At 49.8% G+C, this 17,537-nt stretch overlaps 1 protein-coding gene across 4 annotated transcripts in view; it reads left to right on the top strand.

The window, feature by feature from the left end:
• The window catches only part of PRKCA (protein kinase C alpha), a 296,529-nt gene that overhangs the window by 112,538 nt on the left and 166,454 nt on the right, over window positions 1-17,537 (top strand). For all 4 annotated transcript variants that reach the window (XM_055574947.1, XM_055574946.1, XM_055574948.1 and 1 more), the window contains exon 3: window positions 16,475-16,557. In XM_055574947.1, the coding sequence (XP_055430922.1) occupies window positions 16,475-16,557 (83 nt within the window). The remainder of the gene's footprint in view (window positions 1-16,474; window positions 16,558-17,537) is intronic.

Genomic DNA, 17,537 nt, shown 5'->3' with positions numbered 1-17,537 from the left:
AGGTGTTCACTTTTTTAATGAGTCACTGGCAATTGGGAGCAATCATTTTCACAATGTCAGTTTTGACCTGCAGACCCGAGCACGGCATCCGCCTGGAGTGCTGAGGGTGTACTGGCCGAGTGGTCACCATCCCCCTGGCTCCCCCAGTGACCTTGGTCCCCCAGTCCCTGTGGCTCCCATCGCGTCCGCATCTCAGGCTGAGGAGCAGCATGGACATCACTTGGGTGGGTCTCCCAGCCCGCGAGCACGGGTCCTCATGGTTCTTTAGAAAAGAGACGTTGGAAGGGGCGGAATGTGCCAAGGCCTTAGGGCTGGGGTCTGGGAAAAGGCAGCCCCAGGATCTGTTAGTTTCCGTGAACTCGGGGGCCTGAGAAGAAGGTGTGGGTGCAGCTTTCCGTCAGGAGGTTAAAGACGGTTTGGAAGGCCCTGCCCCTGGTGGCGGCGGCTGGTTGGTCACAGGTTTGGGAGTGGGCTCTCTTCTTGGTGCTGGGGGGCGGGGTTCAGGAGGCCGGGGGAGAGCATAACAAGGTCTGGCTGCCCGCCCCAGGATGAAGAGAGAAACGAAACCTTGGGGTCACGTGCCAAGGAGGAAGTTCCCCTGACACATGTGAAGGTGCTGGTGCTGGGGGTGAGGACTTGCTATTCAAGGAGTTAGTTACTAGGGTGACCAGGAAAGACAGCGAGATGTGGAAACCCACCTGGAGCTGCTTGGGTGAGAGAGGAAGTGGGTGATTCCACGTGGACAGCGGCCCTCTGCTCAGTCCCCTCCGGGCCCAGGAAGTCCCTCGAACCTCTGCGTGTCCACCTAGTGAGTCCTGTCGGCTCTGTTTCCAGTGAGACAGAAACACAACCTTTTCTAAGCCCTTCATTATGTTTGACTTATATTTGGTTATCTTTATTTTCAGAGGTGGTATTTTATCATGTTTGCATAACGTGCTGCCTGGGTTCTAGAGCCTGAGGATATATTGAATGAATGAACTCGAACCTTATCTTGGACGTAGCCCCTAATTTCTGCAACGTCAGTCTCCCTTTGCCACTGCGGATCTAATATGTCATGTCCCTAGTGTTTCTGTGCCACGAGCCGCGCTCCCCAGGGCAGAGTTCGTCCTACGCGGGCGGCGCCTGTACGCCTCCCAGGAGCGGCCAACGCCCCCCCTACCCGACAGGCTCTGCGCCCCATCCCGGGCCGCGTGCGCATGTGTGCCGACGCCCTCCCTACCCGACAGGCTCTGTGCCCCGTCCCGGGCCGCGTGCGCATGTGTGCCGACGCCCTCCCTACCCGACGGGCTCTGCGCCCCGTCCCGGGCCGCGTGCGCATGTGTGGCGACGCCCTCCCTACCCGACGGGCTCTGCGCCCCGTCCCGGGCCGCGTGCGCATATGTGCCGACGCCCTCCCTACCCGACGGGCTCTGCGCCCCGTCCCGGGCCGCGTGCGCATATGTGCCGACGCCCTCCCTACCCGACGGGCTCTGCGCCCCGTCCCGGGCCGCGTGCGCATGTGCGCCGACGCCCTCCCTACCCGACAGGCTCTGCGCCCCGTCCCGGGCCGCGTGCACATGTGTGGCGACGCCCTCCCTACCCGACAGGCTCTGCGCCCCGTCCCGGGCCGCGTGCGCATGCGCGCGGCCGCCATCGGGGCTGCCCGGGTGCTGCCCGCGCGACGCACTCGTGTCCCGGGCTCGTCACGCCGCGCGGGCCGTGTCTGCACATGACGGATGCCCAGCAACGAGGTGCTGAGTGGAGTTGGGTTGCAGTGATGTGTCACCGACAAGACAGTCACAGGGAAATACCGTCATCACAGAGCAAAACCGGGCTTCTCAGCTCCCCTTGGCTTTAGGGGAGAACAAATGTGAAACCCATTTTCAGACCAGTGAATCCAAATGAGTCTCAAATACTGAGTAGACTGTTTTCTAAGCTTTATGGAACTGGTACACAAAACAGTGAAAACCTATTTTTTTTTAAATTATTTTGGGGGCTGCTGTGCAAGATTCTAGTTTCCTGACCAGAGATCGAATCCTTGCCCCCTGCAGTGGAAGCGTGGACCGCCAGGGAAGTCCCAAAAGCCACTTTCTAAAATGGGGTGAAGAGCTGGAAATTGGGTCAGGTCTTTCCATACGTCCTTTCATGAAAAGCTCTGGCAAAGTTGGCTTGACCTTCGGGGAGAGGAGGGCTTACCTTCAAGGTCATCTAACAGCTGGGGGGCGAGAGTGTGGAGCAAACTCAGATTCAGTTTCTTTGGAGGATTTGGACAGGGGAGATGAAGAGGAGAAGACTCAGAACTGGCCCCATCAGTTTGGTCAATAAAGCTTCGTGTGTTTACAGCCGCTGAGCGACCTCCCGGGAGCCCAGGCTGGAGGCGGAAGCTCCTCGAACACCCAGGCTTCTCCTCGGTGTGCCGTGCTGTGGTCACAGCCCCCAGGCTTGCGTGGATGTCCCGCTGCAGGCACCAGGGTGGAGATGTCTGAGTCATTATTTATAGCCAAGGAACCCTATCAGCATTTCTCCAATTTTCTCTTTGTCAAGGGAGCAGAAATCCATGACAGGTGTTTCCACAGAATTGACCTCATCTTTCCTTCCTGGGTTTAGCGCTCAGTTGCCAAAAAGAAGTGCAGAGTGAGCAGACTTCAGGGCGGAGGTGGGGAGGGATGGTCCAGTCTGTCTGCAGACGCCCTCCCACCAGGCTCCTTCCTGCGGAGGAGCTTCTGGGCAGAGAGGCCCAGCTCCTTGGGGTTCCTCTGTGGACCCCAGACCGTAGAGTCAGTGGAGAACCACAGGCTCCACATGCGATGACTGAGTCAGTTTTCAGAGACACTAGTGCCTTACGAAGAGGCAGCACCTCCTCTGCCACCATCCACAGACCCTGACCGCAGACTGGCCTGGTGGGTGGGAGTGGGTGGTGCCCTCGCGGAGGCCTGACCCGGGAGCACTCTCTGTCTCCTCTTTCTCCCCGCGGAGGCGGAGGGTCGGAGCTGGGGGAGCCGGCTGCGTCTCGTCCCGGACCCCTGTCCTCTCTCCCAGCATCAGACGTCCCCGACTGCACGGGGGCCCCTCCCCTCCACTGCATCCTGAGACCTGGACGAGGATCATTGCAGCTCTGGGGCCTGCTCCCACTCTGTCTGCCTGCGGCCGGGGCTCTGACAGGCCTCCAACCTGGTCTCCTTGCTTGTGGACTTGCTCCGTCACCCCCACGCACGTCCTGGCCTCGCTCAGGTTTACTCGCCTGGAGCGCGGACAACCCCCTGCCCTTCCACTGGGCTGCTCAGCTGGCTCAGGCCCGACTTCTCACCTGGGCCCCACACGTCCCTGCCACCCCCGACCTTTCAGCAAGGAGACACCTTGGGCCCAGACCCGTGGTAAGCACGGGCCCCTCTGTGCAGCCGATCTTCACTGGTCTTGCCGATCAAATCCAAGTGTGATGGTCGGAAAATCAGAGCCTTAGCGTGGCCATAGCCGCACCCACACTGAGCACCCAGGAGCTCCAGTTGTGGGCAGATGGCCAGCTCCCAAAGGTGCGGTCCTGGTAGACGCTCTGACCCTTGGACCAGCCCCTGGGTTGGAACTCTGCCTCCCTGCGGATTGGCTGGTGACTCAGCCCTTCCCTTCTTCCTGTGCTGTTTCCTCATCCGTGATAAAGGCACTGAGCTGGAGCTTCCTGAAGACTGTTCCTGCTCCTTATCTCCCTCGGCCAACCCTGTTCAAGTGTAAACCCTTCTGCAGCCACATGCCTGCCGTGCAGCAGACATTATCAGAAGCCTCGGATGACTTGTCTCTTGTTCTCAGGTGTGCCTGTGCTCGCACACCGATGGAGACCCTGGACCGCTGGCCGTGTGGCTCTTGGGCCCTCTGCCCGGGGACCCTGCTTCCTGCGGGTGTGGTTGGCGGAGGAGGCGGTCTGGCTGAGGGTCTGATGATGCTGAGGGAAGCGGGGCTACAGGGGACTGTGTGCTTATGCAGCGAATCCGACTGGAAAGGACCAAGTTCACGTTCCACCTTTAGCTTTAAGACGTGCCCTTGAAATTGTCACATGCCAAAAGTAAGATCCCCCACCCCCACCAAAGAGCCCCCTGTTGATATGTTGATTGTGCCAGTCCATTTCCTTCAGCCTAGGTGGTTAATAGTGACATAGGGTTATGGCAGGAGACGGCTTTGGTGGAACTTGGCGGGTTTCGGATTTCAGGCGGATTCGCAGACTAAAATTTCTGTGGAATCAGCGGGGAGGACATTGCCCAATGGTGCTGGGGTTGGAGAAGCCCGTGTGCTGGACGACGACCCACCAGAAACCGCCGGAGAACATATTTCAGACATCTCCAGACAGAACCATCTCAAGATAACTCAGAACAAAATCTCAATCCAGAAAATCTAGGGGAAAAGCATCTCAAAAGAGCAAAAACGTGAGAAAATTATTTTAAATTTGGAAATAAGACATAATGGGACGCATGGGCTTTCAGTGTTGTTTGGGGCGCTGCTGAACCAGGCCAGCCAAGGATTCAGGGCTTTCCTGGTGGGTCAGTGGTAAAGAACCTGCCTGCAATGCAGGAGACATGGGTTTGATCCCTGGGTCAGGAAGGTCCCCTAGGGAAGGAAATGGCCACCCAGTCCAGTGTTCTTGTCTGGAAAATCCCATGAACAGAGGACCGTGGTGGGCTGCAGTCCATGAGGGTGCAAAAAGTCAGCTATGACTGAGTGACTAAACAACATTAGCTTTTTAAAATAACAGTTCTCATCACATGGTAAAGTTCTTTTGTATTTATGTGAGATGAAGAATGTTAACTAATTGTGTCAATCCTTATGTTGTATACCTTAAACTTATATGATATTCTATATCAATTGTCTTGCAATAAAACTGAAAGAAAAATAGTTTTAAAACAAACAGCAAAAAAAAAAAAGAGAATTCACGATACACAGTCATTTGAATTCACATGACATGCAGTCACTTGGATAGCCTGCGAGGCCTGCAGCACGGCGGCCTCTACTGTCTCCGAGTTGTGCAAACGCCGACACGGTCTAGTTTACATTTTCACCCCCCCAAAGCCTGTGAACAGTGACTCCCTCCCATTCTCTAAGACAGCGGTGCCTTTCTTGTTTTGTTCAGTCATTCAGTTGTGTCCAATTCTTTACAACCCTGTGGACTGCAGCACGCCAGGCTATCTCCCCAAGTGCTCAAACTCATGTCCATTGAGTTGGTGATGCCATCCAACCATCCTCTGTTACCCCCTTTTCTTGCATTCAATGTTTGCCAGCATCGGGGGCTTTTCCAATGAGTCAGCTCTTTGCATCAGATAGCCAAAGTATTGGAGCTTCAATTTCAGCATCAGTCCTTCCAGTGAATATTCAGGGTGGATTTCCTTTAGGATGGACCAGTTGATCATCTTGGTGCCTTTCTTGGTGGGCTGTGATCCTTGTTAGAGTGGCTCTACGGCCCCTCAGTGGGGAGCTGAGTGGTGCATGGATGCTGAGATGTATTCCACTCTCGTTTGCAGCCAACTTTCCTTCTACTTCGCACTGTGTTTGGACGTCTACCCGTTTATAAGGCTCTGGAGCACGGTAGCAAGTGGGCACCTGGTAACCACTGTTGGACTCTTAGCTTTGTCCCAATTTTTAACTCTTACAGACAATGCTGTTATAAACCCCTCTGTGCCACACATTTTTGTGTGTATCTGATGTGTGTATTTTTAAAAAGGGAATTGCTGAGTGTGGAATTGCTGATGTATAAAACCGAAAGGCTCTAAGCCAATGACATTGATCTGGTTGTTCCTGCTTTCTTGGTCTTTGGATTCTTGTTTCTGCTTCTGTCCTTGAGCATTTCAGAGTTGGGTTTTCTCATTTCCATATAGACCCATGAGGTTGAGCACTTGGCACCATAACTCACAGAATTGTGTTAAATAAATACCTGCTAGCCTCACAATGTAACAAAGCAAGTTTGATTCTAAATATACACTTCCTAATTTTCTCTTAAAATGGCTCAAAAAGCACTTCAGAATCTTGTACCTTGTTACTCTGAATATCATCTTTAAAGTCATATTTTTATAAATTTAGTTAATGGTTGAAGAATTAGGAAAAATGTACATGAACAGAAGGGGGGAAAGTGGCGTAAAGTCTCCCCGAGCACCGCCCTCCACCAGTTTCCCTGTGTCCTTTGTAGACTCTTCTGCCTGCAGACGCATGTACGACGTTTAAAATCTACAAGTAGCTCTACATCACAAGTAATTCTGGATAACAACTTACTGTGTTTTAAAACTTATTTTGCCTTATATTTTCTGGCATCCAATTTAGAAACGTAATACTCATTGTGTAAGGTTGATTTTTTTTAATTTTCTTGCTCTTTCACCGCCCAACGTCCTTATTTATGTGAAAACTTTACTGGTTCCTTTGTGGCAAGTCCTTCCCTTGAGCTCTTTCACCGTTACCCATGGGCTTAGGAGCCCCTCGGATGCCTTCACGTCTCCTTTTTGGACACTTCTGGCCTCATTGCTTAGTAATTAATGTCATGTTCTGTATCTCTGATGCTTTATTCATTCCCAACATACTTGATAAAAGAGAGGTAATTAATGTATTATGGCTCCTTGTGAATTGTTGTCCAAGATAAACCAAGGGAAACACTTGGGTAGAAATTTACATATTAATGTGGACTGACTTTGTCACATAAGCTCCATGTAATCTCGAGAAAATGAAAGCGTTTTATTTAGGGAAACTTTCTACACGTGTTTACCTCTAAGAATTAAACACTGCCGCTGCCTGTGGGCACCTTCTAGTTTCAGAAGTGGCACACTGTGCTTGCCTCTGTGACGGCCTCTGCGTTTCAAACTAAACTTTAATATCCTCCTTTCATTCGGAGGCAGTTCTTACCCCATTTCCAACATTGATTGAAATCAAAGCCAAACCAGATATTAAATATGAAACACTTTTTCCCTAACTTTACCCACAGGAGCTTTGTAATTACATGTCATGCCTAAATCAAATTTTAAAAAAAAGCACTGGATTCCGAAATTAGAGTGTTTACTAAGGGATTTGGAACAACTTCATAATTTCTTTCTGTGAACCATGACCAAAAGTAGTTATTTTCTTGGTTGGTATGATTCACGTTCCTTTCCATCAGGACTTGAGTTTTCCTCTGACCACCGACCTGCCTCCACGGTTTACGCGAAGCAGCCCAGGCCTGTTTTTATCATTTCATGTGGACTTAACTGTCGGCTCCGCCGCTCACTCAGTTGGGGAAAGTCCCCTGGCCTTTTGTCTTCCCTGAACATGACCTTGCATCAGAGCCTTTCTGCAGGTGCTCACAGACCATGCTGGGAAGACTTGACTTCACCTACTTCCTGATCTTAAAGTTACCTGTTTATGACTCTGTTTTCCAAACCAGGCCAGAAGCTCTTGAAGCGACCTGAGTCTCATTGATCTTTCCCATCACCAGGGCCCACACCCAACATGGGATGTAGCTGCTGCTCAGCAAATCGTTGACCAGAATTTAACTAAACTGAAAGCGTCTGTCCACTGCCTCTGTTTCTTTATAGCATGCTCTCCTGCTAATTCCTCTATTTTATTTTTTAAGTTTAATTTTAAAAAAAAAATTTATTGAAGTATAGTTGATTTACAATATGCTGTGCTGTGCTCTGTCATGTCCAACTCTTTGCAACCCCCATGGACTGCAGCACGCCAGGCTTCCCTGTCCTTCACCATCTCCTGGAGTTTTCAAAAACTCATGTCCATTGAGTTGGTGGTGCCATCCAACCATCTCATCCTCTGTCGTCCCCTTCTCCTGCCTTCATTCTTTCCCAGCATCAGGGTCTTTTCCAATGAGTCAGCTCTTCGCATCAGGTGGTCAAAATATTAGCGTATCAGCATCAGTCCTTCCAGTGAATATTCAGGGTTGGTTTCCTTTAGGAGTGACTGGTTTGATCTCCTTGCGTCCAAGGGACTCTCGTCTTCTCCTGCACCACGGTTTGAAAGCATCAGTTCTTTGGTGCTCAGCCTTCTTTACGATCCAGCTCTCACACTGTTGAAAGCTCCTTTTGTGAGGCGCTCCCACCTTACAGATTTTAGGCTCCAGGCTCTGCTGGCTTCTCTCCGGAGCTCGTCTCTGGTCTTCCGCTGAGTCCTCTTCGCGACACTCCAGCACATCATCTTTCTTGAAACTGCATTCAGGATTTTCACCATCTCTTCTCAGGTGGCTTTTGGCATTCCGTGCAGACAGAGGTCTGTGAAGAACTGTGCTTTATTAAACCCCAAGTCCTTCCATGCCTGCCAGCCGTCCTGGCTTTTTCCTCGGAACTTCACGGGTATTTGTGGAAGGTGTGGCCACATGAACAAACATGCAACTTTATTTTGAAACTCAATGGATATAGATTATGAAATTTACAAACTCCAGAAAGATAGACACAGCTCTTGGCTTTACCCTGACCTTCAGCTTGTAACCAAGTGGCTTGTTTACTGAACAAATATGTGCTGAAGATGTTGACTCTTCGTGAGGCTGCTAGGATAGCAGGACTTTGACTTGAGGATTAGTCTGTAGCCTTGGATTAAAGGAGAGACAAGTTGAGGCTGGGGAGAGTATAACTTCATCACTCACCTCCCTGACTCTGCCCAGAAAAAGCTCCCAGGGGGCACAGTTTGGAAACTACAGCAGTGGAGTCTTTCTGAGCTCTCCCCAGGGCTGTTATTCTCGGATACCCAGTGATGTTTACAGCCTTTTAAGTTGGTAATAGTCTTCATGGAGGTGAATGTAAAGGTGACTTCCCTGAACTCTTGGTTCCTTGAGGAAGACAACTGTTTGTTTTCTGGGTGGCTTAATATTTGTGTAGGAACATGTGTTATATCATCAATAAAGACTGAGAAAGTGCTTTATAGAATCAGCAAGCACCAAGCAAATAGAGTCATTGTTATGCTTTTGATTGCAAATACTAGCTAATATATAAAGCAGGACATATAAAAAAAGTCAATGATTTTTATGATGGGACTCCTGATTACACTTCTCTATTGAACCCTTTAAGAATTCTGACTTTATTAAACTCGTTGATAGCTGTGAGAAGATGAGTCTGTACCAATGCCCCTGATATTTTTAAATCGCACCCTTTCCATTTCACATCAGCAATTTAGGTTTGAAATAACTTTTTTTGCTGACAGTCACCTGTGATCTTTGTGGGCCTTTAGTTTTCCCCATGGAAGTGTGTGCAGAACCTAATTCACACGCTTGTTTATTGCTCACTGCTGCTTTGGATTTAAAGCTGAGCTCACTGCTCACTGGTGATGCAGGGAGTTTCCAGACACGATCATGCTGTCCCACGGAGCTGCCGGCGATGATCGCCCCCAAAGCCCTTCCAGCCTGTTCCTGTTCATCCCCGTGGGTGAAATCTGAAGTTGACTTTTGTACGAAGCTTTGCCTGGATGCTGCAGACTTATCTGCTCTTAGCAACTGGGCTCCATTTGAGAAGCAGGGTGTTGCTCTGCTCTTAAGCACACATATGCTGTCTGAGTATCATTTTTATTTATTGAATTATTAACTTTCTAGATAATGCCTTGGTTTTTTGTGTATATATATGTGTGTGTGTGTATATATATATATATTATGTATATGAGTGTATGTATGTATATTGTTGTAGTTTAGTTGCTAAGTTGTGTCCAACTTTTTGTGACCCCATGGACTATAGCCTGCCAGGCTCCTCTGTCCTTGGGATTCTCCAGGCAAGAATACTGGAGTGGGCTGCCATTTCCTCCTCCAGAGGATCTTCCCGACCCAGGGGTTGAACCCGAGTCTCTGGCATCTGCATTGGCTTTGAACATGGTTTACATCAAAAATAAATAAATAAGGACAAAGGTAAAAGCTGTTCAATAACATAAAATATACCCTGGTCTTTGCATTATAATTGAAGGAGAGAGAAAAGTGGGAGATAAAGGGAGGAAGAGGTGGGGACAGAGAATATGACAGATACTTCTTCCTTTACACGTCCTCCTTCTTAACTGGCCTTCGCGCTCCTGAAAGGCAAACGCTCTGTGTCTTGTCCATCTTGGGGAGCAGGGGTGGGCAGTAGGTGCTTTATAAATGTTTGCTGAGGAATGGAATGAATGAGTGAAGTTATTATAAGGCTGACTGAGCCTTGCACAGACACACTGAGAAAAACACATTATTTGGCCAAATGGAGAAAAGGCGAGATCCGCGGGTTACACTTCCTGACGCTAAGTCCCCCTGGAGCGAGAGTCAGGCTCATCCCTGCTGGTGCTCCAGGCAGGTGGAATGCAGTTGTGAGCTGGAGGTTTCGTCGTCACTGAGAACTGAAGCCTGATTCCCGAGTGTTTTTACTGCCTTCCATCCTTCCAGAATCCTGGACCTGCAGCTTCTTTTCCTGCCTTTCTTGGAAAGATTTGGGGTGACCTTACGCAAGTGGCATGAGTTTTGCCTCTTAGAGCCTCACATTGTCATTATAGCAGGCAGACCCCCTGGCCTGCTCCACTCATTTCCACCACCTTCTGGTCTTTTTTGTCATTTAGGACTCTTTCAGCTGTTCGGTTCCAGTGGGCATTAGCAGTAAAAAGCATGTACTTAGGAGTTTCTGTGTTCAGGTGCATTAAATGAGATCATATGTGTGAAGGGCAGCTGTATATGAAGAAAATGAAAAATTTAGAGTGTTTGTCATTGTTTTTAACTCTTTCTTTGGCTGCACCAGGTCTTCACCGCAGGTGGACTCTCAGTTGTGGTGCGTGGGTTCTAGTTCTCTGACTGGGGTGGAACCCGGGGCCCCTGACTGGCAGCACAGTCCTAGCCACCCAACCACCAGGGAAGTCTCAAGAGAATGAAAAATTTAAAGGGTATTTGATGGATCATTTGTTATTGTTGTTGTTGGGATGCTAAGTCTTATCTGACTCTTTGCAACCCCGTGGACTGCAGCACGACAGTCTCCTCTGTCCTTCACTGTCTCCTCGAGCTTGCTCAAACTCATGTCCATTGAGTCAATGATACCATCCAGCCATCTCATCCTCTGTCATCCCCTTCTCCTGCCCTCAGTTTTTCCCAGCATCATAGTCTTTTCCAGTGAGTTGGCTCTTCACATCAGGTGACCAAGGTATTGTGGGCAAGAATCTCTTAGAAGAAATGGAGTAGCCCTCCTAGTCAGCAGAAGAGTCCAAAATGCAGGGCTTGGGTGCAATCTGAAAAGCAGCAGAATGATCTCCATTGATGGATCATAGACATGCATAATATGGAAGCTGAATGCCAACCTGACATAGACCTGCTTCTCTGTCTGCCTGTCTGTGTCTCCCTCTTGGTCTTCTCTGCTCTGTGTCACCCCAGGGCTCTCCTCTTGGCTTCACCGTGGCCACACTGTTGGCCTAGATTCTCTGGCCAGGAATACGAGGGCCACCTCTGGTCTCTCCCGTTCACACCCCATGTTCAGTCCCTCAGCTCTTTCTTCAAAATGCATCTCGGCTCCAAGCAAGGAGTGACACAAAGGAGGTAGCATCTGTGGGACTTGGTAATAGAAAGCTGAGGAGGAGGTCACAGGCGATTCCTCTGGGGAAGGGGGAAATACTGAATATTGGGGGTTTTGACACGGTTTACCCGGGAGAATGTGCACAAAGGCTTGGGCAGAGTCAGCGAGCCGGCTGCAGAATGGCGGATCGCACGGTGTGACAGAGTGCACTGATTCGGCTTGTTTTCATTCAACTTTAACATGTATCACACAAGAAGACCGTTTTTATTGTTACAAACCTAAACCAATAATTTTCTTTTAATATGCGAATGGAATATAGGCTCAGGTTTTCGTTACTTTCCCCACAAAGCTGAAAGCAGTTCATGCGCCTTAGAGATTTTCCTTTCACTGTGTTCTGATGTGACGTTACCTTTCATTAATCCCTTCCAGCTAAGCAAGATTTAATTAAAACCATCTCACATGATGGCAGCCATTTATGTATTTAAAAAAGGAGCTCTCAGAAGCTTGGCTGCCTGTCTTCCGCTCTAAATGAAGTCAAACTATTAAATTTAGTAGGCTCCTTTTTTGATTTGCAGGTTTGTTACATAATGGCTTTTACCCCATTAATTTTGGACAAGGAGACTTTTATGCACATGTTCCATTTTACGTGACTATGAGCTGAATTTGGAATGATATGGACTTAAGACTTGAGGGTGAAAGGAAATTATTGTTTAAACAAAATGGAAGGTGATACCTAAGTATGTACTTTCTCCCCTCAGCAAGCCTGTGATCCATGTGATGTGTGAACAGGGATGACCCTGTTTTACACGTAAAGAGGTGACAGCCGGTCCCGAGGATGGCGTGGAGAGCCGGGCTCTGGGAGTGAGGCCCTGGTTTCCATCCCTGGTGCTGATGCTGACTCTTTGCACAGAGACATGAAGGGCGGAGGAGCCCATGTCTAATCCTCTGAGATCGTGTGAACTCTGAAAACTCATTTTTTCCCGTGTCTCCCCTCTAATTTGGCGTGGACTTTATGTAGAACCTAATGAAACGGAAGTAAATACTTCCTTGGTTTTGCAGCCAGGTCCACTGGGAACAAAAAAAGCCGTAAATCTACATAAGCAAGACTCCATGCCTGTGCATCTTATTTATAACTTCATAAATCTCACTCCAGGTTGATGCATAATTTAAATTATACTGTGGTGAGCCTGGGATGCTACAGTCCATGGGGTCGCAAAGAGTCAGACATGACTTAGCGACTCAACAGCAACAAAGTGTGTGTAACTTAGAACTTGCGATTTTAACTGAGTTTACACGCACAGCTTGGGGGACTTAGTGTACACAGATGGTACGACTGTCCCCACCACGCACTTCCAAAACCTTTTATCTTTCCAAACAAACTGTGGGCTTCAATGCAGAGGGTCTCCCTGCCCCCTCTTCCTAATCACCCCCCCGCCCCCGGGGCGGGGGTGGGGGGAGCAGGTTCCTTTTCTTTATCTCATCTCTATCTGAGTCCTTGAACCCACCTGGATCACTCAGGGGGGAGCAGCTCTCTGGGGGCTTTTGCTGCCCCTTCAGATTATATTGTTCAGTGCGGGCCTGATTCCAGGATACGACTGGACTGGGGATTCCAGGTGTACAGTCTATGCAGTTCCCGCTGGAGAGCTGAGGCCACTGGCAGGCAGGCACAGACACCAGCCTGATCCGTGGGGTTATCAGCTGTCGCCTGGATCAGAGGAAGCGCTTGAAGGCTGGCGCGCCGAGCAGGGGCTCAGCATGCTTCGTGTCCGCTCCACATAGCCTCTCCGTAATGAACCGTGAAGAGGAAATGGGCCCTGTGGCCCTTGTCTTCCTCATTCGCAAGTGGAGCCAAGTCCGTGTCAGGGAGAGTGGCTGACGGGCCTGGTCTGAGTGTCCGCGCTGCTGTCCGTCGGTCCTCAGGAGCCTGCAATGGGGCCGGACACGGCCGGGAGGCTGTGGTGCTGGGGCGGTGAGGGCCGGGGGCGCCTCTGTGGGGTCTCGCCCCCGGGAGGCCCGCAGCCAGCACCTCACCCAGGCTTCCCTGTCCTGAAGGGAGGCCTTCGCTAACCGTCCACCTTCCTGGGGGCGGCTCCCTGAATGCCCCGTTCTGCCTGCTCGTGCCCAGCCTGAGGGTTTTGTTTTTAAAGATACACTTTTGCATTGACGTTGTATTATGACCATCTTAAAGCTGTTTAAAAAGAAAGCAGTCATCCTTTATCCTGCTTCCCTGACACGTACACCCACAGCTTCACGCTCTGGGTTTCTCACACACACACCCACACACACACACACGCAGTGGGCTGGCCAAAAGGTAGCATCATAACATCACAGAAAAACCTGAAGGAACCTTCTGACCAACCCATGTTGTGTATTCACTTTTATATGCTTATTAACTATACTTAGAGCTGTTTTTCCAGGCAGGCATGTCCCTGGCACCATGTGCAGACCCTGCGTCTCCTTCATCACCTTTTCCTCTCCCATCCACCAGTGGGAGGTGGGTGGGCGTGGGGCCCAGCCAACCTTAGTTTGGCTCCGGCTCCTCTGCACAGAGGTGACTGTCCAGAAGACCCGTGTCCATCTGCCCTGTACATCGCTCCGTCCGTCCGTCTCTCCCACCCCCTCTCCTGTCTGCAAACATCACGAGCTTATACAGACTAGACACCAGAGATGAGTGCAGTGCTTTCCCATCCGTAAAACACAGATGTTGGAGCGTATTAAGTAGCGCTGTGAGGATTCGGTGAGATGCGTGACCCGGCGGAGTGGCCCTTGGCAGGAGGCTGACAGGCAGTGTCTGTGGTCAGCTGGCAGGTCCTCCTCGGGGTCCCTGGCATCTCACGCCTCCGTCTCTCACGGGTCGAACAGTGATGGCCATTGCTTTTCAATCCTAGACTACCGAGGACGCCCCCCTCCCCGGTCCTTAGGGCCCTGACCTGTCCCAGCGAACCCTGCCTGTCACCACCATCGCCCCGTCAGAAGCCGAGGAAGGGCTTTCATCACTCGGGTTCAGACCCTTCGGTGGCTGCTCGTGCTGCACACAAACGCCCTGGACGTCCCCACCAGGCCTCTAAGTGCCCCCTCGATCTTGGGGTCTCGGCTCGCAGAAGAACTGCCGCCCTCTCCTGCCCTCTCCTGCCCTCTTCAGTGGGCCCTACCTCCTGACGCGTGTGCAGGAAGGTGAAGCATCCTCAGCAGCAGCAAAAGAGACCCAGGGCCTGGGGAGGTCTCGCTTGCCCTCTACGTAGGACTCACCCAGGATTTCTGAGCCAATGTTGTTTTTTTAGCTGAAAGTGAAAGTGTTAGTCGCTCAGTCGTGTCCAACGCTTTGCGACCCTATGGACTATAGCCCTCCAGGCTCCTCTGTCTACGGAATTCTCCAGGCAGAAATGCTGGAGTGGCAGCCACTATGGAGAACAGTGTGGAGATTCCTTAAAAAACTGGAAATAGAAAAGCTGTACAACCCAGCAACCCCACTGCTAGGTATACACACCGAGGAAACCAGAATTGAAAGAGACACGTGTACCCCAATGTTCATCACAGCATTGTTTACAATAGCCAGGACATGGAAGCAACCTAGATGTCCATCAGCAGATGAATGGATAAGAAAGCTGTGGTACATATACACAATGGAGTATTACTCAGCCATTAAAAAAATGTATTTGAATCAGTTCTAATGAGGTGGATGAAACTGGAGCCTATTATACAGAGTGAAGTAAGTCAGAAAGAAAAACACCAATACAGTATATTAATGCATATATATGGAATTTAGAAAGATGGTAATGATGACCTTATATTCAAGACAGCAAAAGAGGCACAGATGTAAAGAACAGACTTTTGGACTCTGTGGGAGAAGACGAGAGTGGAATGATTTGAGAGAATAGCATTGAAACATGTATATTACCAAATGCGAAACAGATCTCCAGTCTAGGTTTGATGCATGAAACAGGACACTCAAAGCCGGTGCTCTGGAACAACCCAGAGGGATGGGATGGGGAGGGAGGTGGGAGGGGGTTCAGGATGGGGAACACATGTACACTCACAGATGATTCATGTCAACGTATGGCAAAACCAGTACAATATTGTAAAGTAATTAGCTTCAAAAAAAAAAAAAAAAATATTGGAGTGGGTTACCATTCCCTTCTCCAGGAGATCTTCCCGAGCCAGAGTTGGAACCCAGGTCTCCTGCATTGCAGCAGGGGGTCTTTACTGTCTGAGCCACCAGGGAAGCCCAGCTTATTGTTCAGCAGAAAACAAGGGAGTCATAGGCTGTGCGCCTTGGAGCTGGTGCTGCACGTTTAGCGGGAGGGTGGCCTGGGACATTTATTTATATTTTCTCTGTCCTCCATGTTATACTTTTCATAAAAACCTGACTTACTAGTTTCTGTAACTCATGATTTTTTTATTGATTCATCTTCAGGAAGACTTATGAAAGCCCTGTTGTTTGGAAAATGCTTGCTGTGTAGTGGTTTGGTATATCTGTGGGTGACGCCGCCCAGCTGGTAGATTCAAGAGAGAGGGTGCTTTCCAACTTTTCACCACTTCAAAGGGCTGTTTTCCGTAGATCTGGTTTGTGTCTTAAGGAGTTCTTGAAGCTCAGAATTCTGCTAAGGAAGTTCTTGGTGATACTCACGTATTATCTGTAATAAGTTATTCTCCTTATATCCTACAGGGTCTAACGTTTATCCACGTTTACACACCCGTGTGTGCCGGTGTGGGGGGAGGGGAGCGCAGAGTGCTTTACATGTAGCTTCCTGGTTTATGCCTCGGGAGGAGGGTCTTACCACCCCTGGTCCTCTTCCCTCAGCTTTAGAGGAGACGGTTAAGCTTTTGGTCTCCTGTGCCGTGTCCGTGCTGGCATTTTGTGGTTCTGTTATCTGGGAATCCAAGCAGTACCAAGTGAGGCCCAGTCTCCAATGAAATGCTGTCTGATTGCTGTTGATGAGACTCTGTCTGTAGTGAAATTAACCTGACTTCTGGCAGCGGGTGGGCCTGTCTGGAGGGCGCAGCTCCCTGCACTCAACGCCTCTTCTGATTTCAGTTTCTTTTCTCTCCACCAGTTTGCTGTTTTGTGGTTCACAAGCGGTGCCATGAATTTGTTACTTTTTCTTGTCCGGGGGCGGATAAAGGACCGGACACAGATGTAAGTAGCCTGGAGACTATTATTTTATTTTGATGAATGTTTCTGAACAGAGTGTTTTTAACTGTTACTTTGTGTGGACGAGTGTCTCTGAGCTGAGTATTTTTAATGCCTGCACTTCTGTTGCTTGGGCACACACTATTAATGGGAAGACTAACCAGTTCATTTTGTGTGACTTTGGGCTTAGTCCTGTGAGCCCTGGCAGGATTACCCAGGGCTCAGAGAATTTCCCGTTGTTTGTTCTCTTCGGCTCTGGGTGGCCATGTGGGCTAAATCCAGCAAATTTATCGCTGTGGCTTTCACACACACAGGGCAGGTCTTTTTGGAAAGTGAACTTTGCTGAACATGAACCGCCCTTCATTTGCTCCTGATGGTCGGTGAACTGGCTGGGCTATTACTGCTCTTGGCCAGCATCATAGGCGGCTCCTTCTTGGCCTCACGGGCTTCGTGCTGCCTTTTCATCAGGAGTTGCAGATGCTCCTGTTGGCTTGAATAATCCAACATCCATGTCACTGGACAGATGACCCCTGAAGCTGCCCAGCTGTGAACATCTGTGAACTCGTGGGACTGGGCCCGAGCTCTGGCCATAGCCACCCTTGTTTGCTGAAAAGCTGGATCAGTGGAGGGGAGGGGGAGTTTGGAGGCAGGGGAATTACCCAGTGCTGAAAATACATCATGTGGAGCAGAATCTGAGCTGTGACAGGCAAAATCATAACTGTAACCTAGAAAGGAATTGCGGGGAGGTGAGGGACAGTGGGCATATCTGGATGGCATGTGCCAGATGGTGAGGGATAGCGGGCATATCTGGATGGCATGTGCCAGACGGCGAGGGACAGTGGGCATATCTGCATGGCATGTGCCAGGCCTCTGTGGCCACCATCGCTTAAATCGTGTGCTCCAGGCACTTGCTCCAGTTGTTCTGTTTTTTTTGTTTGTTTCATGTGTTAGAAGTGGGTTATTTTGCTGGAGAGAGACTATAGAGG

This window comes from Bubalus kerabau, chromosome 4 (assembly GCF_029407905.1).
Source record: "Bubalus kerabau isolate K-KA32 ecotype Philippines breed swamp buffalo chromosome 4, PCC_UOA_SB_1v2, whole genome shotgun sequence".
Lineage (NCBI taxonomy): Eukaryota > Metazoa > Chordata > Mammalia > Artiodactyla > Bovidae > Bubalus > Bubalus kerabau.
Note: the sequence above shows the minus strand (reverse complement) of the source record. Positions and strands in the feature narration are given on the sequence as shown.